The sequence below is a fragment of the Empidonax traillii genome, unplaced genomic scaffold (genome assembly GCF_003031625.1).
Source record: "Empidonax traillii isolate 1590-97213 ecotype Southwest subspecies unplaced genomic scaffold, ASM303162v1 scaffold83:size2986645, whole genome shotgun sequence".
Classification (NCBI taxonomy): Eukaryota; Metazoa; Chordata; class Aves; order Passeriformes; family Tyrannidae; genus Empidonax; species Empidonax traillii.
The window spans coordinates 38,284-65,429 of NW_020955276.1; the positions used below are offsets into that span (position 1 = coordinate 38,284).

The 27,146-nt window shown below is 36.8% G+C and overlaps 1 protein-coding gene across 5 annotated transcripts in view; it reads left to right on the forward strand.

Annotated features, from left to right (window-relative positions):
- The window catches only part of JAK2 (Janus kinase 2), an 84,213-nt gene that overhangs the window by 18,010 nt on the left and 39,057 nt on the right, over positions 1 to 27,146 (forward strand). For 2 of the 5 annotated variants that reach the window (XM_027881029.1, XM_027881033.1), the window contains 3 exons: positions 20,091 to 20,232; positions 21,309 to 21,411; positions 24,466 to 24,716. In XM_027881029.1, coding sequence (XP_027736830.1) covers positions 24,497 to 24,716 — 220 coding nt within the window. In that variant the 5' untranslated portion in view covers positions 20,091 to 20,232; positions 21,309 to 21,411; positions 24,466 to 24,496. Of the gene's footprint in view, positions 1 to 8,340; positions 8,402 to 10,342; positions 10,434 to 10,781; positions 10,788 to 20,090; positions 20,233 to 21,308; positions 21,412 to 24,175; positions 24,235 to 24,465; positions 24,717 to 27,146 lie in introns of those variants that run through there. The other 3 variants (XM_027881031.1, XM_027881030.1, XM_027881032.1) reach the window with 3 other exon arrangements.

The following is a 27,146-nucleotide window of genomic DNA, read 5'->3' on the forward strand; positions in this document are numbered from 1 at the left end:
CAGGCTTTGAGCTTGGTATAATTTGACCCTGCTTTGACCAGGGGTAGTGGACCAAATGACCACCATAAGTGCCTTCCAGTGATACTAATCTGTGATTTCTTATTACTAATAGTATTTTATACAAACCTTTGTCACTTTCATATGTAATCGTGTTAACTTTTGGGTTTGTTGCTATATGAAAACATCAAAGAAAATATTTGCCTGAATTGCACCTGTGTGTGAGTAACCATAACTCTAGAGAAAATAACCTTGTTTAGTTTTGATTCCCTTTTTATTTTTACTATGAGATTCTAATTAGTGTATATAACAACCTCCCTAAAGTATGTTTTTCTCTTGTTTCCTGAAGTGGAACGCAATGGAATATTAAGTCTTAATCCCCACAAAAGTCTGCTGAACCTGTACAGATATTTGTGGTTAATTAAAATGTCTTACTGTGTAGAAAGTATGCTCATAACCATTTTTTCTGTATGAAATCTTTTATTTTCAGAAATTCTGTGAGTCTCTTTCTAAGAGAATATAAGTTTCCAGCCATTAACCAGCTCTTTCTTAACTCTGCTGTTTTTTTCTGCAGATTTAGAGAAACTTTGATTTTCAGTCATGCATTCATTGAGGATATAGTTCCAAGGCCTTTTGAGACTAGTAATAAAAATCTAAGCACTACTGAGTTTCCAAATGTAATTGTTTTCCTGGTTACAAAGCATGAAGACCAGGAAAAAAAAGAGCTAACATACTCCTATTGGGAAAATTCTGATTTGCAAAGCAGGTTCACCTTTTTCATCCATTTTTCTGATACAGAAGAATTAGAACATTTGGCAAACCAAACTTCAAATAAAAGTAAACAAATATACAAAACATGCAGAATGAAGTACATGGAATGAGATTGAAGTGATTTTGATATCTGCCTTCATAACCATGATGACATGAATTGTAGCATATTTTAAAAGAGGAAACAAAGCCAAATAAATTAATGAGTTTTCATGTTGTCAGATGATGGAGAAATTAGTTTGTGCTACCTGATCACACCATGACCAATTCCAAAGTTTTTATACAACCACTTCTGTTAATACAAACAAAATTAACATTCTGTTGGGCCCATACTAGCTACTCTGAAGAAAATTAACTGTGCCCCAGTCAAAACCAGTACACAGTTAAAACACTTACCTTGTTACACGTTGCTGGTCTTGATCAGTATCCAAAATGGTTGCTGTATGCTTTTGGCAGCGAAATGGGAGTGATGCTGCTAGGAAAAGGACTAAAGATACAAATAATGTGGTGTTAGAGTAAAATATATGGGAAAAGAATCCTATGTGAAACCCTCAAATAAATGTAGAAAGCGTGATTGTTCTAAAATTGGGAAAGAAGGAAACTAATAGAATGTGTGAATGCAATCCTTTTGAAGGATTAAGGAGCATTCCAACTAAATCACAGGTAAGAGGTTTTCTGAAGATACAGGAGTAGAAGTTAGTCTTGAATGTGATCTTAACAAAGACTACAATGGTTTTAGTGTAAAGATCAACAAACTGCTTATTGTACTGCTTTTCATAGAATCATTAAGGTTGGAAAAGACCTCTAAGATCATCAATCCAACCATTAACACAACATCTCTATGTTCGCCATTAAGCCATATACCCATGTGCTACATCCACATGCCTTTTAAACACTTCCAGGGAAGGTGATTCCACCACTTCCCTGGGCAACCTCTTCCAGTGCCTGACTATCCTTCAGTGAAGAAATTTTTCCCAGTATCCCATCTAAACCTCCCCTGGCACAACTTGTTGCTATTTCCTCTTGTTCTGTTACTTGTTACCTGGAAAAAGAGAGTAGTTAGTAGTTGTAGAGAGGAAAGGTGTTGTTTTCAGGTGATGTTTGTAAAGAACACAAAGATTACTTTTTATTCATCTTGGCTTAAAATGTTTGTGAGTCTTGGATCACTATGAAACTACACTGGGAAAGTACTGTTGTAGGCTTGTCCTCCTATGTTCTTTTCTGGGCACATATTCTTGGCCAGTGTTAGAAGAGCTAGTGCTTTCAGTCTCATCCTCTGTGCCTATTCTGAAGCAAGTGAACTAACAAATGCCTTGGGAAAACATACTGAGAGAGATTTAACTCCAAAATCATGTCACCCTGTCATAGTTTAGGTGCAGAATAAATACAAGTAAAAGCATTGTTCCATAGGCAGTTAAAAAAGAAAATTAGTCTGAAATCACACAATGGGCTAAACATTGACACTTGCTGAGAAACACAGAATCACAAAATGGGTCAGGTTGGAAGGGACCGCAGTGGGGTCACCTAGTCCAATCTCCCTGCTCAAGCAGGGAGAGCACAGGGAGAGCATCCTAGAGCACAGGGCACAGGATTGTGCCCAGACAGTTCTTGAATTTCATCTGCAGTGAGGGAGACTCCACAACCTCTCTGGGAAGTCCGTTCTGGTGCTCAGCCACCTGCTCAGTAAAGAAGTTCATCTTTGCATTAAGCGGAACTTCCCATGCATCAGTTTCTGCCCACTGGCTCTTTTCCTATTGCTTGGCACCACTGAGAAGAGAGTGGCTTCATTCTCTTGGCACCCTCCCTTCAGATACTTATATACATGTATGAGGTCCCCTCTCAGTCATCTCTTCTTGAGGCTAAACAGGCCCAGCTCCCTCAGCCTGCCCTTGTAAGAGAGGTGTTCCAGTCGCCTAATCACACCACTAGTGACTGACCTCCCACAATCCCTGTGCCACTGATTATGATCCTCTAGGATCTGCTGTTCAGACAGTTCTCAATCCACATCGCTGTCTGCTCATCCAGTCCACATTTCCTGAGTTGAAATTGTGAGGGACAGTGGTGAAAGTCCTGCTGAAGTCGAGGTAGACATCATCCACTGCTCTCCCCTCATCCATCCAGGAAGGCGTTTCATTGAAGAAGGCAAGACCTCTGCCTTTGTGACTCTGAAACATATTTTTTCTGCCAGTGAGCAAGAAACAGGTTTAGAGTGGAATGCTTAGGAAAAAAAAAGATGACTATGTACGTGGAGTAAGCTTTGTGTCCCTTAAGTCACAGCCACTTCAAAATGTCTGTAAATGTATGTTCATAAATAAGTAAAAGAACCTTAGTTGCTCTTGCTAAGTTACCGAGAGATATTTCAAAACCAGGGTTGGGTCTACAAGTGTCACAATTTTTTAGATAGCAATTTAAAGAGAAGCAGGAACAAATGCTTTATATAACTGAAAGAAATGGAAGCGGTAGGCTAACAAAGAAGTCTTTCATTACTAGTAAGTGTGAAGAATTAAGCTTTTCTTTCATTGTTCAGTAGTTACCGTGGAGTGTAGGTGTTCCAGAAATAGTTACTGATTCTCCTTCATTGTAGAAGTTAAAGTAGCACCTCAGACTATTAGGGCCAAGAGACATTAAAGACCAAAGAATGGGGCTTATTTGGAAGAAAGCAAGTATTTAGGAGTTAAGCATATGAATCAGGAAAGATGCCTCTTCTGAACCTTCAACAAAAAAGAATGAAAGGAACACAGCTAGGCAATGACTGTAGTGTAAAATGCATGCAGGATATCTCTTTGTCCAAAAAATATGGCCCATGTTTGTTATCTTTATTGCTAAGTTTACATACTTGAAAATTTTATACCATAAACATTAATTTCTGTCATACTGCCTATGCTAATGGAGAATATCAGTCTACAGAAGTTTTGTTGGAAGCTATTGTATTGTCTGGTGTGTCTACAGTGGACACTGAGCTTCAAGCAACCACTGTAAGCAATATCCAGAGGAGTATTAAGTAGTAATAAGTAGGAACTTAGTAGTCATCACTCTTGCCAGTTTCTTTTCCTGTACTGTAGACAGTTGAACCTGGGCAGCAGTTGACAAGAAATTCATGTCACATACTGGTGATGAAAGGGAAGTTAAAATTTTCAAGCTTATCACATTGGTAGTCTAGGGAAATTGTTAATAATCACAAAATCATTTGTGATAAGCTGTTTCTTGCTGTATATAGCTACTGATTGTAAAGCTAATACTTCACTGACTGTAGAACTCTATACTATTAATTAAAAAGGCCCTTGCAATTTAGGCGAGTACTTGAAGTAAAAAGAGAAGTTATCTTTAATTCAAACTCTTCTGAAAGACTGAAAAAAAGAACACCTGAAAGACAGCTACTGTCTCCAATTTCCCGTAAATTCATCATATATGTTCTGATAATTGTGTGTAAAGCAACTGAGAGAAGGAGATGCAATGCAAGTGCGTTTCATTAACTTTGAGAGCTGCTTCAGTGAATATAAATTCAGTGAATATAAACCATGCACTATCCATCGTGGGAAGGTTTGCTGTGTGTGTGTGTGTAATACAACTCTTCTCACACCTAGATGGACAGAATGGCTGAGAAGTCAGGCAGTAGAGAGACCAATATTAACTTAACATTGACAGGTGAGAATCAGCTAATTGTGTTACCCTTGCTTTTAGTGCTTCTGAACATCTAGGTTTGTTTCTCTGCAGTCTGTGCTTTGACCTCTTCAACTTCAGTATGGCTACACAGCCGTCACTCACATTACAAAAGCAAGGTATGCTGGGGTCGAAGCTCTATGACAAGACACGAGGAGATGAAGCTGCTTCAAATGCTGTCAGGGGCTGATTGTCCTTCAAGACCACCAATACTTCTTTATGGCACTGAAAGTCATAGTGGTGATTGTGTGTCCGTTTGGCTAGAGAAGAAATTGGTTGGCATTGGTGTATTTTATACACCTTTTCAAAGATTTAGTAATTAATCACTGGAATAGTTGGCACAGCTTGCTGAAGCCTGTTCATGGTGTTAGGCTGGCTGTTTTAAAACTCTGTGGAAAACTAGGTAGTTTCTTGTGTGCAGGAGGAAGCAAAACTGATTTATTTGAGCAGGTGTTTGCATAGACTGCCCAAGAAAAATCTGAGCAGCTGTGAAATCCACATCTTTGAGCTGATAATCTGTGCAGAACTATTTCTTCAGTTCTATTTTGTATGTACTTGGGATATAAGCCATGCTTATAATTATTTGTAGTTTGACTCATTGTATGTTCCAGGTGGTAAGGAAATAACAGAGCTACTTTGCTATCTCTCCATTCTACTTGTGTGTGGCAGATCACAAAGTACCTGGCTGGAACCAGAGGGATTAGGGCAGCTTTGTTCTTCTGGGGGATTTTGCTGATAGAAGTATTAACTGTTCTGGTTTCTTTCAATGAGGCTAGTTGGCTCTGTAACAGGTAACATTTTTCAGTAGTTGAGACTCGAAACCATCTTTATACTGTTGTTGGGAATATCCATAGCATGTTATAGAATCATAAAGGTTGGAAAAAACCCTTGAAGATCCTCAAGTCCAACCTTCAACTGAACGCTACTGTCCCCGCTAAAACCATAGCGAGAAGTGCTGTATCTACTTGGCTTTTTTAACACTTCCAGGGATAGTGACTCCACCACTTCTTTTGTTCCAATGCTGTCAGTTTCAATGCTTAACCACTCTTTCAGTGAAGAAATTTTTTCATAATATCCAACCTGAACTTGCCTTGGCACAGCCTGGGGCCATTTCCTCTTGTCCTGTCACTCATTACTTGAGAGAAGAGACCTGCCGTTACCTGGCCACAACCTCCTCTCAGGTAGTTGTAGAAAGTAAAAAGGTGCCCCCTCAGCCTCCTTTTCTCCAGCCTAAAGAACCTCAGTTCTGTCACCAGATTTGTTGAACTTCTCTGGACATGCTCCAGCACCTCCATGTCCTTCTTATAGTATGGGCTCAAAATTGGACAGAGAACTCAAGGTGCAGCCTCATCAGTACTGAGGACAAGGGACTATCACTGCCCTAGCCCTGATACAAGCCAGGATACCATTGGCCTGGTATTACTGAATATTTATGAATAACAGTCACTTTTACTGATATTTTTTCTCACAGCACAAGCAATGGGAAGATTCAAGAGGTGATTGAACTTGGTCTTACTCAAGTGCTCTATTGAAAGACTTCTTGAAAAAAAAATTTTTTTTCCTCCCCTAAATCAATGCCTGAAAGAGTCTTAGATTTTTTTTCCCCATAAAGATATTTTCTCGTACTTCCTCTCATTTTCTGTCACTTTAAAATATGTTTTTTGTAGGTTTCATTTATTCTACCTTCATAAGAAAAAAGATCTGAAAATGTCAGCAACAGCAGGGTGGCCCTTGTAATTTTAATGCTCAAAAGCATTAGTGGCACTTGTAATGCTCAAAGACATGAGCTACCTTTGAGGTGTCTCCCAATTACTCCCCATGTTTAAAGAGGAAGTAACAACCTAAATCCTTGATTTAAAAGTCCTAGTCACCAACCCCTGAGACACAGTAATATGATCAAATCCTCCTCCACCAGCTTTTTCCAGCTCACTAAGGGCATAAGTATACGTTGCTTGGAGAGTTAGCGAAGTACCGAAGAAATACTTGAAAAGGATTAAAATAATAATTTCTTCTTGCTTTCAGAAAGGGAAAGGGGTGAACGAGGGATAGGGGAATGGGACCCACCCAACCACCTCTGGTATATTTTTAATAGCAGCTATTCCTGCTTCTTTTTTCTGCTTACATGTAGCTGTGATTTGGACACCATGGGAATGAGTTTGTTACCTTGTATTATGGGATGTGATCCTTTTTATATGCTCTGGGGTGTCTGATTTTTAGCCTGGGAATACCAGGCAGACTCACAGAATCGAAGGGAACTGGGAAAGGAGGGTCTTTGGTGGGGAGTGACATAGAATTGGTTTACTTGGGTGAGTTTGGAACCTGATTAGGAGAGAGCATATTTGACAGAAATAGGAGGAGAATGAAAGAGTCTTATATACTCTTTTGAGCAAGGCAATGTAGAGGGGCAGGAGATAAAGCAGGACACCCTTTTCCTAGTTTTCTTGATTTCTTTCCCTGGTATGACTCAGTATGCTGTCTCCATCCTCTGCCTGTACTGAGGCTCATGCTTTTATTTCAGTTCTTTTCCTGCCATGGAGTATCCCATCCCGCTGGTGTCTCTCATAGCCTCCTTGCAAATAACTCATGAGAAGGTATTTTCTTCTCAGGAGTAGTTAAAACTTCTTCCCAAGTTTTTGTTTATATTCAGTTATATTTCCAGAGATTAATACAGAATGCTTTGGCAGAACTTGATTGTGGCAGGATACCTTCATTTCCTTCCTCTTTTGGATTGTTCTAGGAATCAAATGGCATCCACACTTTTGCTCATGTTCACTAGTTACTATTATGTTCTCCTGTGCCTACCAAGATCAAGCATCTTCCAACCTGCTAGTTTCTTTCATTTGTGTATGCAGAATCATTGGTTTCACCTTGTGTGTATTAAGGTTACGCCTGCCTTTGAATCCACTAATTCTTAATTAGTTTTAAACAACTTAAATTAGTTTTTAATTAGTTTTAAATTAGGTAGACTAAATGCCAAGTTACTGAGGTTGTTTCAGCCAAAATTTGATCCTGGTTCTATACCCAGTTGTGGATGAGAGAGGAGTGGAGAATTTCTCTTTAATAGGAAAGCTTAGCTGGGAGGAGGAATGGGAATGAGGAAAAAGGAAAAGCAGCTGTCGTTAAGATGTTTGGGCTCAGACTTGGCGTATTAATCTGTGCTTTTGACCTAGCAGTACATTCCAAACTTGAGGACTATTCTAGCAAATCCAGGTTTTAGAGTAATGGATTCTCACATTTTTATGAAAGATCTCACATTCTGCTGTAATTGTTAGTTTCTGATACATATAATTCTGTTCTCTTTTCTAGATTCTCTCTCTTTCTTTTATTTTTTTTAATTTATTTTTTTCCTCAGTGATTTGCTTACTTGTTGCCCACTCTTTTTCTTCTTTCTGGTGGAGACTGTGTACAACATATAAAATGGTCTTAAATCTTCAGTGTGACTCAACTGCTGTACTTACATTGCTTAACAGGATGTAGTCTAAGAGGAGGATAATTTGGTTTTAGGGAGTTTTCACATCAGATGGGATGGTATCCTTCATCAGAGGATGCATCCTTCCGTTACACTGCCTTGCTGTCAACAAAAGCCTGTGTCCGGAAAAAAGAAATGCAAAGGAAGACTCTGTGATGCTTTACCACATCTTAGGTTAGTTTGATTTTCGAAGGTGTCTTAACATCCTTTGTCGATTATGATAGTCATCTAACTGCCTTAACTTCTTTTCTCAAAAAGAATCTGCTATATTCCTTCTTGCAATTCTGACTATGTCCCAAGTGACTGGCAGAATCTGTCCCAGCTTACACACTATCCTTAGATGTGGTCATGATGATGTGAGCTGCTTATGTCAGTAGGTTAAATGGTGATATTGTCTATGAACAGTTTTCGGGGGGATGGGAGGGGAAACATCTGCTAAATGAGATAAACTTCACTTATTTTAGAACCTATCAGCCCCAAATGGGGATGGAAGAGTAACAAAAAACTGTGAGTTTGTTTTATTTACTGCTCAGAATAGTGCAGAGGGCATGAAGTCCTACATAGTAATGGCATTTAGACTGTAGCAGTATCACAGAGTCACTAGGAGTCTGGTTTCTGTTGCAGGTGTGAGTGTTATTTTGGTCACCTGTAAGGAACTGAGCAGTACATCCACAGCCTTTGGTAGAGATGTTCACAGGAGTGTCACAAATATTACCTAATTATCTCTTTATTGAACTCTAAAGAGTAGTTGAAAATGGAAGTCTTAAACATTTTGCAGAATCACTGTGTTGTGTTACCTTAAGAGGTGTTAAGTATGTTGATATATGACATCTATGTCTTTTCCTCAATGCTTTTTTTTTTTTCTCGTGGTATGATTTGACTTCTTTCTTATTCACACCTTTGTGTTGAACTCGGTGTGTTCAGTAGAGTTTCTCTCTCTTTACCCTCCCTGAGGTTTTCTCTCTATAATACAAATGAAACATGAAACTGAGACACTGTATGGGGAGTGTTATGGTAAGGGTTGAATTTTAAAATTGGGGGGGTTTTGGCACTGTTTAAGCACTTTGGAGAGTTAAACAGCATTTCACTCATTATTTTACTTAGTTTTTCAAATATTTATGTTCCTTTAAAGGAATTGTGAGATAGATTTTTCTTTACTAGATATTTTGTGAAACAAAGAATTGTGTTGATATGTGTGCTACCAGTGTTTCACAGCATGAACTTAGGGAAATAGTTTAGACCCTTGTACTTACGAAAGGTGACAGTGGTTTGTGTAAAGCACCCTAGTACTGAAGTGCAACAGGAACCAAAAATATTACTATGCATCATTGCAGAGTTGTGCAAGTAGGTAAAGATTGTCTAGAATAGTGGAAATGATCTGATGGCAGTGAGGCTAAGTTTGTCACTGATAGAAGCATACTCTGTCTTTTGCAGCAAAGCTGCACTGTGGAGTTTTGTTTGTAAATAAATTTGATACTAAAGAATGCTGTCAGTAATCTAAAAAATTAAGGCCGTGGTCTGGCTTTTCCTGTTATTTGGTGGTGGTTTTTCACATTTTCTTTTTGTCTGCATGCCAGTCAGAGGGATGTAATTGCTCTATGACCTTATTTGCTTTAATGAAAGGAAACTTAGTTCAGTTATTATTTGATGAATTGCAGACAGGAATCATGATGTTTAGTTTGGGTCAAAGTGTGAGTGGACTGTTTCTTGCATGTACTAGTGGTCAAGGTCTTTACTAAGTACCAATTAAGAAAGAAAATGTATCTAGAAGATTGCTTACTGGTAGGTGAATAGATGTGGCAGATGCTTATAGGCAGGAGAGGGATCTCCATTTATAGATACTGGAATGCTGGAATGCCTGGTAAGAAGTGGTCTGTTCAGACTTTAAATATACTAAGCAGAAATTAATAATTGTATTTTGTTTGCTAATTGTAATATATATCTAACAAATCCAAGAACTATTAGTATTTGCAGTAATTTGTGGTTTGTTTAGGAGCTCAAAACTTGCGTAAAGGGAGGGTAGACTATGCTCAGTTTTAAACTTCAAGTTCATTTTGGTGGGTCTCAGCAATTTTCTAGTACCTAGAAATGTATGCACAAAAACCGATTTCTTAGAGCACCTAGTTCAGATGGTGATGCCTTACTCAGTATGCTTTGCAAGTTACAAAAAAAATTGCCTGTAATACATTGTATTGCACTTGTATTCTAGACTTAGCTCCAGCTTATCTAACTGATTGTATTCAATGAAATAAAAAACGTCAAAGAGTGTAGTATCTTTAACAGATATTTTTGGAGGGGGGGGGGGCTAACTGGGTTTTTCATTGCTATCATCATGATCATAGCTTGTTTTTGTCATCTTTTAATTAGCCACATTCTGGTTTTCCTTGGGAAGTGGTTTACAAGGTCCATGCTTCTTTGCAACAGGTTTTTCCAAACTTGGCAGACAGAGCTGAAATTCTTATTTTGTCAGAGCTGAGGTGAAGTTGCAAATAAGTATGCATAATATGCTGAAAAATTCTGCGGAAAACTGAAGTGGCTGGTAAGTCTGAGATTGATCTAGGAAAAAGCCCTTTTTCTGTTATTTAGAGAATAGTATCCTACATTTTGAACAGGTCACCTTAGGTAGATTCAAATTTCCTATACCACTTCTAGACAAGATTGAAACGTTGTGATTGCTGAGTTGGAGTGGGGTCTTGAAGGGAGAACCGATGTGTCTTGGTTTGCATTACTGAGTGGATACATCTGCAGAACTTTTGGGTGAGTTCCCACTACAAGAAAGACATTGAAAAGTGGGTGAAAGCCCTAGTCTTCAGGGCTCAGAGGCAAAACTTTTGTTGGATTTTATTTATGTACTGAGAAACTTGAGTGTTTTAAGGTTTTTTCCTAGTTTTCTGTCATCAGAGAGACTCTTAAGATCGAAACAATTGTTTAGTGGAAATTTTGTAACATAACTTTTTTATGCCTTTTCATAAAGGAACTGATTATAGCACGATCTGTAACAACATATTTTGAAATCCAGAAGAGAACACTGTATCTTCTTATCTGATCTTCTGTATATCATAAACCAGTTAGTTACATTTTGGCTTTCTTCCTCCACCAAGTTCAGTAACACAGGTTTATCTAAAGCCTATTTTGCAACATGCATCTACTCTTCATGTTTTAAAATCAGGAAATACAGAATCTACTTTGACTGATTCAGAAATGTGATATTCTTGTTTCTGAGACAGAGAGAAAAAAATGTATTTTAAATAAGTATTTATTCTAAAGCTATTGTCTACCCTATTTAAATAATTAATTAAATTTCCTTTTTTTTTTTTTTTTTTTTCCCCTTTAATCTATGTAAGATTGTCTGCTTGAGAATTTTAGTTTATTGGGGCACAATTTTCATACCCTTTCCTTCTGCAGTTTTCTTATGGTGTTTCAGGATATAGTATCAAAAATCATGAAAAATTTTGGTGTCATTCTTGTCTCAGAACTTGGTGTAAAAAGCAATATGAATATAGGGAGCTCTAAGTTTATCCTGCTTTGAAATATTTTCTTTTGCTTTAGAATTAAAGTGTACAATCAAATGCTTAATCATGCTCGAAACAGAGTTCTGGAAATAGTGGACACACATGATGATAATTTGACTTTTTTCCAGTGTGGGAGGTAAGCATAAGTCACTTGGTTTTCTAAAATGTACAAGAGAATACAGACTATTTTAAATGTTACATTGTGAAAATATGTTTATCTTAACTAAAAGTTTCTTTCTCCTTGTCATTTTTATTGGAGTTTTGCAGAATCTCTGCTAGTGGTATATTTTTTGATGAACCTTTGTTTACTTTCAGAGCCCTGAGTTTTCTGGCCTCCATTTTTTTCTGACAGTCTGTGTTTATAGAGATAACATGATCTTGGCAAAGCATGTAGTGCAGTATCTTTGCAAAAGCTGGCTGGTATTTCAGATAGGGAACAAGTGAAGAACTCTCAGGCCATTGATGATTAAGGAAACATTAAGTAAACTATCAAGCAAGTACATTTTCCTGAATTATACAGATAAAACTTCAACATTGCTGTTGTAAATTATTCAACAATATGAAGCATTAACATAGGTTTAGAAAAGGAATGTATTCCTTTTGTAAAAATGCTACAGCCTCTCTACCAAAGAATAATAAGAAACCACAGTATTTATATACATTGTAATTGAACTCTAAATCATTATTTTGTAGGCTTGTGAATGCATTTATATAGTCTTGGTTTTTAGAGTATTACTATTTAATTAAACCTTTTTTTACAGAAATCACTTGATTTCCAATGTTTCTATGGCAATGCCTCACAAGATTGTTGCTTGTATGTCTCAGAGGGTCTTTTCTGTGTTTTGTTGTATTGCGTTACGTGACCGTGCCCTGACTCTATAAGGATTTATAAATGTGATTTAGGTTGTGCACAATGCCTATTCGTAGCCGTTTTGAATCTGTAGAAGATGTAAGCTGTAGAGCAGGGAGGCAGGTGTTGTGCTTTTGTTTTGCTTTTTGGCTTTTTGCTTGGTTGGGTTTTCTTCTTTTTTGGTGGGTGGGGGGGAGGTGGTATTTTTTAAGGTAGTTTTTTTTATTAGCTGGCGTTGAGCTTCAGGCTCTAATCTCACATAGTTTTATAGCTGCTTCTGCAAAAGCTTCTTCTAACTAAGAAAACTTAGATATATATGTAAGACATTTTATAGAGATTACATTGTACAGAATTACATTTTCTACAAACAAGGGTAATTTAAAGTTAAGCACTTGTAAATAATATTAGTGTTCCAGGTTCCTGTAACTGATGTGTTATTGTAAAAGAGCTAGTCTAGCATTGTTTCCTTACAATTTTAAGCACTTTTCCAAAGGCAAGAAGGAAGGAGGGGAATGACACCAAAATCCCCTAGAAAACCCCGCACCTTAAGGAGGGAATTTGTACATGAAGTATGTATCAGATCTGACCTTTTGATTATACAGTTTCTCAACTGAAGCTATCTTGAAAAAGCAGGGTAGTCTGAAGGATGAAGGAAGTATTTCTGGAGAGTCTATTGCATCTATTGCTCTTGGCTGTTCAGAAGAGTTTGCTGATTCACTCTGACTTAAATGTTATCCTGTTTACATGCTAACAGTTATTTCTGCGGAGCTAATTTGTTGAAGCACATGTTTTCAGATTCTCCTCAGATAGTGTAAAAGCTGGGATAGAAGACTTCCTTCATCCAGATGTTTTTCCCATTTTTGATGGCTCTGTCTCAGATTTATTAGACTTGTTCTTCTCCATATTTTTCACAGAAAAAATATTAGAGGAAACAAGATCACGTGTGTTTTATCATGCAGCATATTATGCAATTTTCTTGTCCAAGACCACTTTACCCTTTGCTTCTGTCAGGTGGTGAAAATTGGGAGAGGAAAGAAACTAAAGGACCCACAAAAGTGGGAGCAGTATATTATGCAAATATAATACTGTGAAGAACATAGTAGATCTTTTTTTATTTTCTCCTTTTGTAGGCAGAAGATCTGGTTGGGGTTATATTATCCATGATACTTTACCCTCTGTGGCAGAGTGTAAAAGTCTACTTTTAGTCTCTAAAGGATATTTAGAAGTTTAGCAAAGAGTAGTTTTCAGTCATGGTTGAAACTGGAGGTGCCTTTTCATCTAGAACAATATAATAAAGAGGCATAGTGATACTACTCTGTGCAATTATTTCTCACATAGTGACTGCAAATTTCCTTAATCTATCTTTGAGGTTTGAGTAACAGTTTTTTCTTAAGCTGTTCTAGTACTGCCAGTAATCAGGATCTTTCTATACTTCATTCATTCCCCACTTCTTTTGTTTAAGGTTTTTGTTTGGTGGGTTTTTTTAAATGTTGCTATATTCAATCTGTTTTGGAAGAGAAAAGCCACAAAATGAAAGTCACTTAAACCATGAAGGAGAAAGGAGGTTTTTAAACATTTTTTTGATACTTCTTGTCTTTATACTGTCTCTTTCTCCTTTTGTGTACCTCCTACTTGCCTACAGGAGACTTCCTGAGGTCACTGCCTTTCATTTTGCCCCATAATCTTCTGCTGCTGTTTCACAGTAAAATTCTAGCTCTTCAACCCTCTTGAGTGTCTGCACAGTGTAAACACATTTGACAGTTACTGCTGTAGTTTTACTAAGCTCTGAGGAGAGAAGTTGCCAGACTGAGGAAGTGAGATAAGAGTGCAAGAAAAGAGAGACGATGGAATTCAGGAGGAAAATCCAAAAGAGTTTATATTTTTAAAATCCAGGTCTTAGAAAAAACCTCCTGAACAAATGCAAGCTGGGTGATTTATCCAAATAGTCAGTGGTAACTGGAAAGAGTTATGGCTGGTTTTCCTCACAGAAATGTTTCCTGTCAGAAATCCTTTACCTTCTGTGGAGGAAGAGAACCTTATATTTTCTGCCAGTACATAACTCTGCTTGATGAAACTATGCATTGTAATTTGCCTAGAAGGCATCTTTTTTATAGGCTTAGAACTCCAGAGCACATCTGTAGTTGGAGAGGATAAAAAATTTTGTGAAAGGTCTGACATACTTCAGAAGTACCAGACAACAGCAAGTGGTGGGTCTTGGCTGTTCTCTTTCTTCCACAGGTAAACTGTTGAGAACTGACATTTAACTGAGAAATCCCTGCCTACCACAGGAAAAAGGACAGAAGGCTGAGAGAAAAAGTAACAGTTTTAAAATATTTGTGATACAGCTGGTGTCTGCTGGGCCACGCTGATAAACTGGCATCTGTTTTGCAGCTGATTGATGCTATTCTTTGGCCCTGCAGAACTGTAGCAACAAGTTCATGTTTTGACAAATCGCTCTTCAATTATGACACTGCGAATTGCATTTGGAAAAGAATAACTTGCTTCCTTCAAAAGTGTTTTCCAGCATTACTTCCCCACTGTCTCGGTCTTGCAATGTTTGAGGAAGTCAAGTAATTTGACAGACTACTTCACTGCTGTTGTACTTTTTGGTTTTGTTTGCACTTTCAATATTTGTTACAACTTGTGAGTGGAACTGTAACTGTCTTGAGTATTCTCTAGAGGTCATTAGAGGGTTTTTCCCTAGATGGTAATTTTAGCAAAAATGCTTTTTAATAGAAAAAATACTTTTTTCTGTTTCAGTGATGTCAGAATATTTTTTTTCCGCATTGAAATATTATTTTTTTCTTTAACCTTCTTTATTGTCTCCTGATTTTTTGGTAATGCATTGGTAGTCATTTTTACATAGAAGCAGGTGCTTTAGTTGTTCAATATAGGATAGTGGTTTGCTATTTTTATTAAAAAACAAAAGCCACGGAATGAGGCAGAATGGGATAGAATGAGGCTGTGGCAAGGAATCTTCCTTTTTATTTCAAACTAATTTGCTCCATGCACACGGGAGCACTGGCAATTCCTATTTTATGTCTTTCTGAAAGAAATCAAAAGATCATTAAAGGAAGACCTGTGTGCCACTAATTAACACATATTTCATGGTCTGAGTATTAAACTGAATTCAGTACAGTTAACAAAACAAAATCTAGTATGTTGTGGCATACTTGTGAAAATATCACTTAGTCCTAATTTTGCTGTTGTCATCTTTTATTGCATGACTTTAGAAGAATTTGAGAGCTGCGTAAGGGAATAATGGTAGCTTGGTGACATTTTTTACAGGCTTCATTCAAAAGATCTTTCTGACCCATTAGGGTTACTTTTCCTGTGTCTTCTGTGCATATAAAGCTGTGCAGATAATGGTGGCCCTGAATGGATTGAGGATCCTTTGATGCCACTGTCTTGGGACATAATCTGTGCCAAAATGATGGGGCAAGCTTTTGAATTGCTTGGAAATTTTCTGATGAAATAGTCTTTTGCTGATACTTATCAGTATGGTGAAACTGAAATTTTTTTCAGATGTGGACCAATTTTTGCCAAAGTTCTGATAGAACATAAGCAGAACTGTTGCTTGTGGGCAGGTATTTGATTTGATTACTTTTCTGGTAACTCACCTACTTGGCAGGTTACTGTGGTGCTGAGGCTTCTGCTATGTGTTGCTCATTTGGATTTTCTGACAGCAGCCATAAGTAGTTTTCTTCATGCTACAATAAGCTAGAGCATTGACTTGGTTCTGTTGTGAAGAACTTGGAAATCACAATTTTTAAATTTCTAATGAGAATCGAAAGATTAAAATTGTCATATTAACAGCTTCTATCTACTTAATCCCTGTGTGTCATGCAAGTGGACCAGCCAAGGATCATTACTCTTTCCTCATGCAAAAGTTCATGGACTGTTGCTGAATTGCAGATACAAGTAGTGGTTTGCCAAGAGAAAACTGTAAGCAAATGTTATCTTTGCTTCTCTTCTTTTTTTAGTGTGTTTTGCCATTGATCTTTAGTCTGTCACCTTCTTACTCTATTTGCTTGCTACCATGTGCAGCAAATTTTGATATATTGAAAATTCTTGTGTTATATCAATATGCAGCTGATAATACAGGAAAATTCCTTTGGACTTACTTAACTTTTTGCAGTTGTTTCTTTTGTGAGTTCTTGTTTTCTTGTGTGACTTTACCTCATGGCAGGGAAACAACAGGCAGAGCGTATTAGAAAAAAGGCAATGAAAACTGAAGGCATACTTGTCCATAAAACATATTTGAATATACTCTTGATATATTTTTGTGAAAGTTGTTTTTAAAGTCAGAAAGAATATTACCTGGGAAAAGACAACAGAGTTTTAATGCAGAAGATGTTGCACTTTTATGTGTGAACTTGACACCTGTTATCTAAGCAATGGAAAAAAGTTTTCAAATATTCCAGATTGCTTAGTATTTTTAAAGGTATTATTGAATACTTGGATAAAGCTAGTCAGGAAATTGTTTTCTCATTCATATGTATTGGAAATACGTGAGTCTCTTGCTGTGCATTTTTTGTGACATTCTGTGCCATGTTTTGACTGAACAAACACTTCATAACCTCTTGTTGGTCTGTTAAATAGCATTGGCATTTGTGTACAATCTGAGGTTTTAAAAATATAATACTCTATTGCCTGTCAGAGTAGCCTGTGAATTGGGTTCCTTGAATCTAGTATACTTTTGTTTTTAAAGAGACCCACCAAAACAAACCTGCATATGCAAAGCATAGCGGACTCAGATAAGCAAGGATACCACATGTTGTATGCAGAATATGAATAATACTATTGTTATATTTTTAAAATTTTAAAGTTGTAGAAGCATAACAAGCCATGCTGGGTACATGTTACGGGGGAGTTTAGTTGTGATCCTCTTGTCTGTGTGTTCAAACTGAACTGTGAAGACTATAATTAAATATCAAGTATATATATAAAATATAAAAAAAAATGAACCAGCCCAAACAACTGCAAGTGGGAAAACTACTGACTTTTTTCTTAGTCTAAGTTTGTGTGCGGAGGTAAAAATTTTATTTTAGTGCTCTTGTAGCAAGACACATAATAATCTTTGGAACCTAGTGATGTTCTACCACTACTGACTAATATGAGACGTGTTAGCACTTTTTTGGATACTTTGCTACAACCTTAACCACCTACCCACCATTACTTGGGAAGGCTTTCATGATTGATGTTTGCAATGTTCATTCAAATTCCTTGAAAGAAGGATGTGTGTATAAGCAGATGGAAAGTGTGTACGTGGCTGTCATTTTCAGTTTATTGGCAGTAAACATTATGAGTTGTTGGGAGACAGTCTTCAAGACCTTACTTGTCAGTAGAAAATGCTTTTTAATCTTTCTTATTTCTCTAGTAAATGGAGTAGTTGATGACATAGGCACAAACACTAATTGTATTTATAGCAGTTCTGACAGCTTTCTGAAAAGTGACTGTTTCAGGTTGTAGAATCTCATCTGCATAACAAATTCTGTATTGTGTTCTTTGCAGACAGTGTCAACTTGGAGATGATGGACTAAATTATTTTGATGGGAGTTTCATTAGACTCTTAAGTTAATTTTTAAATTGGCATTTAAATCCTTGCAGCTGCCAGGAATGTATGCTGGTGTAGACTTGAATTAATCAGAGGGAAAGAGGAAATGGGAGACCTAGGCCATTGGCAAGATGGTGCACTGTGAGATTGGTACAGCAGTAATGGCCAGTCTTCGTGAACGAAGAACCGGGGAAGGTCTTTCCACCTTCCAGCCTGCGCATTGGATTTTTTAGGTGAGACACAGTGTGCACGGAACTGAGCCCACCCTTTAATCCTGAGGTTCATCTGCCGGGGCCAAGCACGCTTGGACAGTGGCAGCAAGGTCCTTGGGACGTAGATGGATTGCCTTACAGGGCTAACGAGCTCCATCTGCCCGGGGAGTGGCCCCGACCGGGAATCGAACCCGGGTCTCTGCAGTGACAGTGCAGTGTCTTTTCCCCTAGACTGAAAGGGCAAGTTGTGTCAGATGAGACTTACTCAGCCTGAAAGTATGTAAACTGAATAGTTTTATAAGACCTTAATGCAGATCCTGTGAATGAGTATTTCTGTAAATGTGTGCTGAAGAAAAAGTTGATTTTCTCTTAAAAAAAAAAAAAAAAAGGAGGGGAGAAAGATGTTACTATAACTAGCATGAACCTGTTCTGCTTGGAGATTTTCATCTCTGGGTTTCCATGCTTCTTGGGTAGAGCTATAAGCTGCTCTTTCATAAGCAAGCAATCATTTTTGTTTGTCATATGAAGAACAGACTTGATATCAGACTGCTTTATCAATTTTTTTGCATTTGAAATGCAAGCTGCAGTGTCACTGAGTTTATTCAAAATGTTGCGACCCTTATTCATGAGTGGGCTTGTGGAAAAACTATGTAGTTTTTACACAGGTAAATATTCATGCAGTTTTTCTCAAAGTAAGGAGCCTGAATTATGAATGTAAGGCAGTTTTGAGCATGGAACAGTACTTTTAAAATAGAAAATAACATAGAATACTCACAGTGCCTTTTGATCTGAAACCTTCATGGGCAGGTGGTGGTTCTCTCCTTCCTTTGAAGTTGGTGATTTCAGGTCAGTGTGTGTGGAATGTGTGCTCAGTAGGTCAGTGATAGGTGGTTCTGCCCCAAACAACCCTCCTGCTCTCCCTCTGGCACTTCAGCACAGGTCTGGAAAACTTGCATTGATTGTACAGGACTTTGGATCAGATCCTGGTGTGATCTGAAGCACCTGGAGGTGCATACAAAATACACAGCCATCCAAGAAAGGCAAAACTTCTTATCTCTTAAGTTAGTATTGCAAGGGGAGAAACGCTAATCATTGCCATTCACTCTGACTTCTGTGGGGAAAGAAGCTGAATTTACTGCTTATTGAGATGGGTTGGGTTTTTTGAGGTGACGGGGAGAGCGTGTGGTATTCATGGTAGACTCAGTAGACACAACACATAGTGCTGAGGAAGCTGAATGTCTTCACTCCTGTTCAGGAAAATACCTGTCTGAATAGTCATCAAACACAAAACTTGCAGAGCTCTCCCATTCTGAATTCTGCCTCCTTTGAACTTCCATTGTATTTCCCCCCCTTTATTCAGTTTTAAAAATTAATTTTTGCCTCTCTGTCAGGCCCTTTCCTGTGCAGGAGGTTTACAAAGAGAATTTTTCCTTTCTCACTGCTGCAGGAAGCTGCTGTTGTACTTAAGTGCTTTCAAATGGAGTTTCCTGCAACCACAGAAGTGTTGTGCAAAGAGACCAAGGGTGGGTGTGCCCTTGTCCTTCCGGCAATAAGACAGATGGTCTTAACTTCCACATGAATTGAAATGAGTGCTTGTTGACAGTTTTCGAACAGAATTAATTGTTCTGGATAAAGGGAGTGCTACTACGTGAAGTGAATGTACCATGTCTCTTTTTGTAATTACTTTTCCTTTTTCATTTCTATTTTCTTTGTGTAATGCCATCTACAGTTTTCTTAAACTGATGCTGTATGCACAGAAAAGAAAAAACATGGTGAGAGAAGAAAAAATTGGTAATTGCGTATAAAGTCAGGTTTCTGGTTTACAAAGCGCTTTCTTGCTAGAACTGAGAAGCAGTCTCAGAATCAAAAATGTATTTATAGATTGTTTTTTAACTGTGTATTTAAAAAAGCCTAAATTAAAAAAGTTCTTGTCAGACAGGAATTTGGACAAAGAAAGTAGAAATGGATCATTATCTGTGTCTTAACACAGATTTTAATTCTCCAGTAATGATGCATTTTGTATTGCTTACAGCCATTAACCTATGATATTCTGTTTTTATTGCAGATACATTATGTTCTTCCACTGCTTATGTGCCTACTTTGTCTGACTTTTTGTGGATTCCAGCAGTGAGTGGCTTGTGACATGCTTATTTAAAGGGCTTCATCACTCCCATGTTTAATACAGAGATTTCTCCAGTGATAAAAAGGTAATTAACTGTTGGGAATTTATCTAGAGTTTATATAATTTATATGGAATTTATATAGAGAACACACTCTTCTTTGAACCTTTGAAGGCTAATGGTCCTAGCCCTGAAGGTTTCCCTAAAACACCCCCCTACTGCCTCAAAAAAAATCCCAAACAAACACAAAAACCAAAACAAAAAAAAAACCACCTTAAATTGAAAAAATGTTCTGAATGGGGCAGTGAATGCTGAATATTATTAAACTGTGAGAGTTTTTTATCTCCTCCACAGTTCAGGGAATTTCTTCCATAAGTCATGGTTTTCAGTCTCCTTAATTAATTTCTTGCTGGTTGACTTACAAAGAACCAAATGAATTAGTGCAACCCAGGGTGCCTGGTAGAAATTACTGTTAGGTGCATTGGAGGTACAGACTGCAACAGAGTGTATGTAAACAGCCTGCATTGTAGATGCTGGTGATTGTGGATAGAGCAATATGGGGAAGGATTAATCTTATCGTGTAAAAACTGTGGCTTGAAATATCATCCAGATTAGGAATATTAAAATAATCCTGTTTGTTCATATCATCTGTTCATCAGTGCCAGAATCAGATCTTTTATACTTAGTATCTTTGATCTCCAAAACAAGATCTTTATATCCCTGATTCCGCTACCCATTTTTTTATATGGATAATTGGATAGGCCATTTTTCTTTTTCACTTCTTGATTATGTTAAACATCCACTTTAAGATGTGTGTGGACTTGGCAAACCTTTGTGATGCTCAGTAACTTTTCTACAAAAGACCCATTTTGGATATATTAAATCCTTTTTATTCAGTTGTGAGGATTAATTACATTTACATTTACATTCTTTACACAAACACAGAAATTCTTTTGAATTACAGTATGACAACAAATCTGTATACCCCAGAAAATGATACTCCAAGGTGTTCTGCAAACAGGTACATTAGTGTCTCCCAGAATGTTTAGTCTCAACTTGCTCAACTTTTACAATGGTCAGAAAACTAGGTTATATTTTAAATATTCTGGATTAACCACAGATAATTTTTTGACATGTTTAACGCTTCTGTTGTGCTAATACAGTGATTTCTAGATGGAGCAAAGCAGGGTAAACTGTGTTCAATTGGAGACTTGTCTGCTAAGAAATACATGTGAAAGCAGTTTTCTTTTGTTTTTCACACCACTGGTGAGTGGTGACCATGGTTTCAGTTACTTTGCACATGAGGCCCTGTCCATATTACTGATTCAGTTATAAGACAGAGGCCAAGCAAATGTGTTTTCTATTTTTCAGCAAATAAACTAATGTAGGCATATTTCTTGCTTTCACCTCTTTTGTCTGCACTTGGACATAAAAGACAAATTTGAAACTTGAAAATTATTTAATTTGAAGTGGTGATGCAATTGTATAAATAGTATCTCTTGAGATTTTTTCACGTAGTTACATAGAACCTTTGAAATTAGTGCAACAGAAAGAACTGAGCAGAGTATTCTGTTACAGTATTACTTTGCATTTTTTTACCACATTTTATTGATATTTCTCATTCTTAGGTGTGATTAAGCGAGGTTCCCTTTGTAGTTTATGGAGCTTTTTAACATAGAAACAAAGAGGGAATTATAAGGTTTTTTGGAAAGAAAAGTATGTTTGTAAATACGCAAACTTTTTGAAGAAGAGCTAGGCACAAACATGTCTGTTTAGTTCAGTTCTGAAATCAGCCAGGTTTTTAGTTAGGTGTACAAGCAATATTTCCATTCAGTGTCGGCTAGACATAATACTAAGGGACTAAGATGAAGGGATCTGTCAATTCAGGTGAAGGTTCGTATCAACAGAAGGTTAATATTGGGATATTTGAGGGAAACATCTCTAGTGTTTAAAGGAGAATTCCTCCAGAGATAAAAGCTGTGAATATTTTGTAAAAGCTAGTGGTAGATCACAATCATTACATCTTTCATATTCTTGACAGAAGTAGTGAGGAGTCTTTTAAATATTATGTTTTTGGAGATGTGGTGTTTATTTTCTTCTAAAAACTGAGAATTCTGTGGTGAATCAAGAGAGATACTCTTTTTTTTCCCTTAATTGAACACTTCCTTCTAACCTGTGCTACCTTTGGAGCTAAAAGCACAAATCTTCTCATTTAAGGGTGGCTGACTCTGTAAATGCAGCATAGGGAATCCGTATGTCCCCTAGATCCGGGCCTAAGGAATATTGTGAATCACATTTGCATCTAGACATTATGATTTATGTGTTTATGATACACTCTCACTTTTTGTTGCTTAGTTTGGGAAGTAAAATGCCACTTTTTTCTTTTGGTGAGGGTGTCTTTTTTCCTTTTTTCTTTTCCCCAGAATTACCATCACGGGAAAATAATTTCATCCTCTGTATATGCTCTATCACATAACTCATGAAGTTAATGTTTTTCTTTTTTAAGGTATTTAGCCTTTTTTCCCCTGCTGTTATAACTGTTGATTTCTGTAGCACATGCCATCTTTAGCCCACATGAATGTATAGTCATACACTCATCCTTTCCCATGTAATTGTAGTTAGGAGCAGAAAATAAAAAATGAAAAAAACCTCACCACTATGCTCCAAACAGCTCTTTTATGATAAAGCAACACAATTCAATATAAATAAAAGCTGTTGAAAATTGCATTTTAAGAATGTCACTCCCGTCTGCCTATGCAAAACAATAAATATATTTTTGAGTTAAATAGTAGCATTTCCAAGTTAAATATCTTTGTCAACTGCTCAATGTCTTTGTCAGTGACACAGGCACCCTTAGCAAGTTTGGGAAGGATGCCAAGCTGACTATTACAGCCGATGGGCTTTAGGGAAGATAACATCAAGAGGAACCTTGATAGGGTTGAGAAGAGGACCTGCAGGAACCTCATGAAGTCTAACAAGGCAAAGAGCACCTGGTCCTGCACCTGAGTCAGGGCAATCTCCAGTAACAGTGTAGGCTGGGGAAGGAATGGATTGAGAGCAGCCCTGTGGATAAGGATTTGGGGATCCTGATAGATGAAAAATGAGACATGAGCTGGCAATGTGCACTTGCAGCATAAAAAGAACCGTGGCCATCAGGTCAAGAGATGTGATAGTCCTCTTCTCTGCTCTTGTGAGACTGCACTAGGAGACCTGTTTTCAACTCTGGGGGTCCTAGCATAGGAAAGACATGGACCAGAATACAGTGAGTCCGGAGAAGGGCCACAAAAATGAGAGGGCTTACTCTTCCATGAGGAAAGGCTGAGAGAGTTGAGGTTGTTCAGCCCAAAGAGAAGGCCTCAGGGAGACCTTATTGTGGCCCAAGCCATTTTGTGATTCTAAAAATCTAAGAAATCAAGTTTTTATAATTGATGTCTTGTTTAGACCTAGTCTGTATTTTCAAAATATGAAACACAGAATTCCATATAGTAGTTACTTGGAATCAGTTTTAATAAAAGGAAACCTTATAGATTGTGATCAAAGTTTTTATGAAAAGCATGGATTATACTGATGAAATTGTGATGGAGTCACAGAAAAGCAAAGAGATTCTTCAACTGGCTTTTAGAATATGCTGTCCAATCTTTTTTTAAACTTTTTTTTTTCATTATCAAATATACTTGTGGTTATGTATTACATTATTAGTGTCCTCTTCTCTTTGATTACATTTAATGGAGAGAATTGTCAGCTTGAGTTCCTTAAAAATAGACTTAAATGATTATTCTGAAAGGAGGTGGTCTTGGAAGTCCCCCCATTCATAGGTAAAACTAAGTCTCCTTACTTAGATTCTCATCTCAGCATGTTTTTAGTGTTGGCTTACGAGTAAAACTCAGCTAAAAGATGCTATTCCTACCCTTCTCTTCATCAGTGCCAGCTAGCTGTTATGTCTTTTAAGTTCTTAGTGCAATCGTTGTGCTGGAACTGGGACTATAATGACTTGTACAGATATCATTAAAGGGTTTCTTTTCACTTTCAGGTTTAACTAGATTTTTTAATTGGGCAGATGAGCATACACTGTCTAAAATCCAGTGAGAGGTAATAATTCTCTAGTTGGACTCTGAGTTAATATTTTATTTTCTCCTATTATAATGTCTGTTACTCTTCATCTAGGGCTATATAGTAAATCAAAGAGAAACTTAGCTTTTAGTAATCCACTAATGTTTACTGAATATTTTACTTGTGTCAGAACAGTACTGTCATTAAAAGGAGTATTACAAATAAAACCAAGTACAGTTAGTCAAGAAGTACTTCTTACATTTCTTGTAGGCAAATGCTCTGAACAGAATCAAAACGAACTATGGCTTGTCTTACAATGACAAATATAGAAAGCACAGCAACTGCTGCTGTCCACCGGAATGGTGACATCCATGGGAATACCAGTGCACCCAGGCAGACAGAACCATTGCTTCAAGTGTACCTTTATCATTCTCCTGGGAAGACAGGAGAAGATTGCCTTCAATTTCCAGCTGGAGAATATGTTGCAGAAGAGCTTTGCACTGTTGCCTGTAAAGCCTGTGGTAAGTATATACATAATAGTTTACTTAATGAATTGGTGAAACTCAGCTTCATAGAAGAAGGTTTTTAACAATCCAGAGCTCATCAAAAGGTGGTATTTGAATCAGAAAGATAATTTCTCTGTTCTTTCAGAAGTAATTAGCACCAGGCTGTAAAACTGTTCCCATTAGAATAATTGTGAAACTGAATTATAATTGGGTGACTGCCATCTTTTATCAAATAATTCAAGGGTATACTATCCTTTACCTAGAAGTCTTCTCTCATTGGGCTGAGATATAGTTTGGATAGTTGAATCACTGCAGGAGCCTGGAAATGACTGTCTGATGCAACCCTGCAAAAAAAATTGGTCCTGGAAGTAATGCATATGTTGTATGTTATACATGCTTAATTACTTTGCAGATAGTAACTGTTCTGTTAGATATAACGTGACTTCTTGTGTTTGTAGTTAATGTTTTTTGTAATCATTTAGGAAATAAAGTGTGTAAATCGCAGCGTAGTGTATTTTAGCACCTCTTGTATATGGCATGTCATCATCATCATCATGGCTAGGCTTCGCGAACAAAGATTTGAGCATATGGCATGTATTGGCTAATATAAATATTAGTCTGTCAAAATGTTATTCTGTAATTGCATGCCAGTTTGATGTGTGCATGCAAGAGCTCAGCCTTTCAAAAAACATTTTATTTAAAAATCAATTTTTTAAAAAATGTAATAAATGTGAAACTTCTGTAGTTTTTTTTTCTACAGAAAACTGAACATAAAACTGAATATCATATTTTCCAAGCAGAAACATAAGTATAAATGAATTGTCTTGAAATTAATTTTAAATTGACTAGTCAGTTGTGGTCCAGTTCTTGTATGTTAGCTAGTATGTTAATTGCTATGTAAAAAATTATAAATGTCACATCAAAGCAAATAAAAGTCATTGCTCTCAGCCTGAGGAAAAAGTGGTATTAGAGGTAGAAATGAAATATGAAGGAGAAATTGTTCTAGAGGTTACTGAATCATTGTGTTAGATGTGTCTTCTAAATTCAGAATCAAAGACTTGTTTTCTTAGATCATGATCTTCAATTTTTTTTTTTCTGATCTCTCAAATATTCTTAAATGGAGTTTCTCTTTTCAGCTGTTTTTTCATGTCTTTACAATCAGTTTATAGAAATGTCAGGCAGTCAAGGCCATTTGAACAAAATTAGAAGTAATGATTCAAGAAAACCACCAGAGCTGGTGCAAGAGAGTGATAATGTGAACTTAGTGTGATACTTTACAAAATATCAGAAAAGCTGTAAACTTTGTTCGTAATTTTTCTTTTATTCAAAGTGTAAGTTATAAAAAAACCTAGAAATCTGTGTTTAAAAATTAGCATGTGTAATTGAAAATAACATGGATTGAATTTTGTTGTGTTGTAGGTAAATCAGATACAGGCTACTGGAAACATTTGAAGTTTGAATTTGAATTTTGTATGTATTTTTTTGTATATAGAAAGAAAGTTAGTTGATTTGTATATATCAGTATTTCTACAGTCAGACTTCCCAGTGTCTTTTAAGTGGATTTCAGAGTATTTATCATTAGATAAAGTAAAAAAAAAACCTAAATAGCTTCCAACTGTACACTATAACTTACCAGAATAATATATTATACAGAAGATGAGTATTATATGGAAAAATGATTTTGCTTTAATATTTAAACTAACATTTTGTTTGTTTATTCCATTGGCTGAAAAATATGAGTAAAAAATATGTGCATCACTTGTATGTATAATCCAGATTTTTACTGAATTTGGTTTAACAAAGTCTATATATTTTTATAAGACACTAGATAAGAGAGTCTGTAAATCACAGTTAAAACAGTTACAATTGCAAGCAAAGCATTTCTTTGGTATTAGCCAAATAAATTTATGCCATGTTCTTGAAAATCTTATTAGTAGCAGAGGTAGTCACTTTAAATCCCACGAGAACATTTGAACAGTTCACTGAAAAATGTTTTGAAAAAGTCAACCGAGGAGCATGGTTTTGTTTAGCATCTTGCATTTCTGTCATGGTTGTCCCTGGGTGTATAAGAATCCTAAATTTTTGTAGGATGTGTTTGACTTACTTACTGTTTGTCAGGCTTTTATTCTTGTATCCTCATCCCTCTCTGTTACGATCATTAAACTCTGGAATCTTACCTTTTTAATGGAAGTGGAATCCCAAGACAATGAGTTTTGCACCCATCTGATTTCCAAGTAAATTGGAAATTCCATGGTACTTTCCAAGAAAAATGGTGGTCTCTCTTGGAAAACCATAATATAGCAGAGAATTTAAATTATACCAAAGTAAAAACATTATTTCAAAACTTTAATTTGAGTGCTGACAGCGTTTGCAGTCAATTAAACATTTTCAAGAGAGTGACTGTGCTGCATAATGTGATGATTGTGATGACCTCTTTACTTGTAT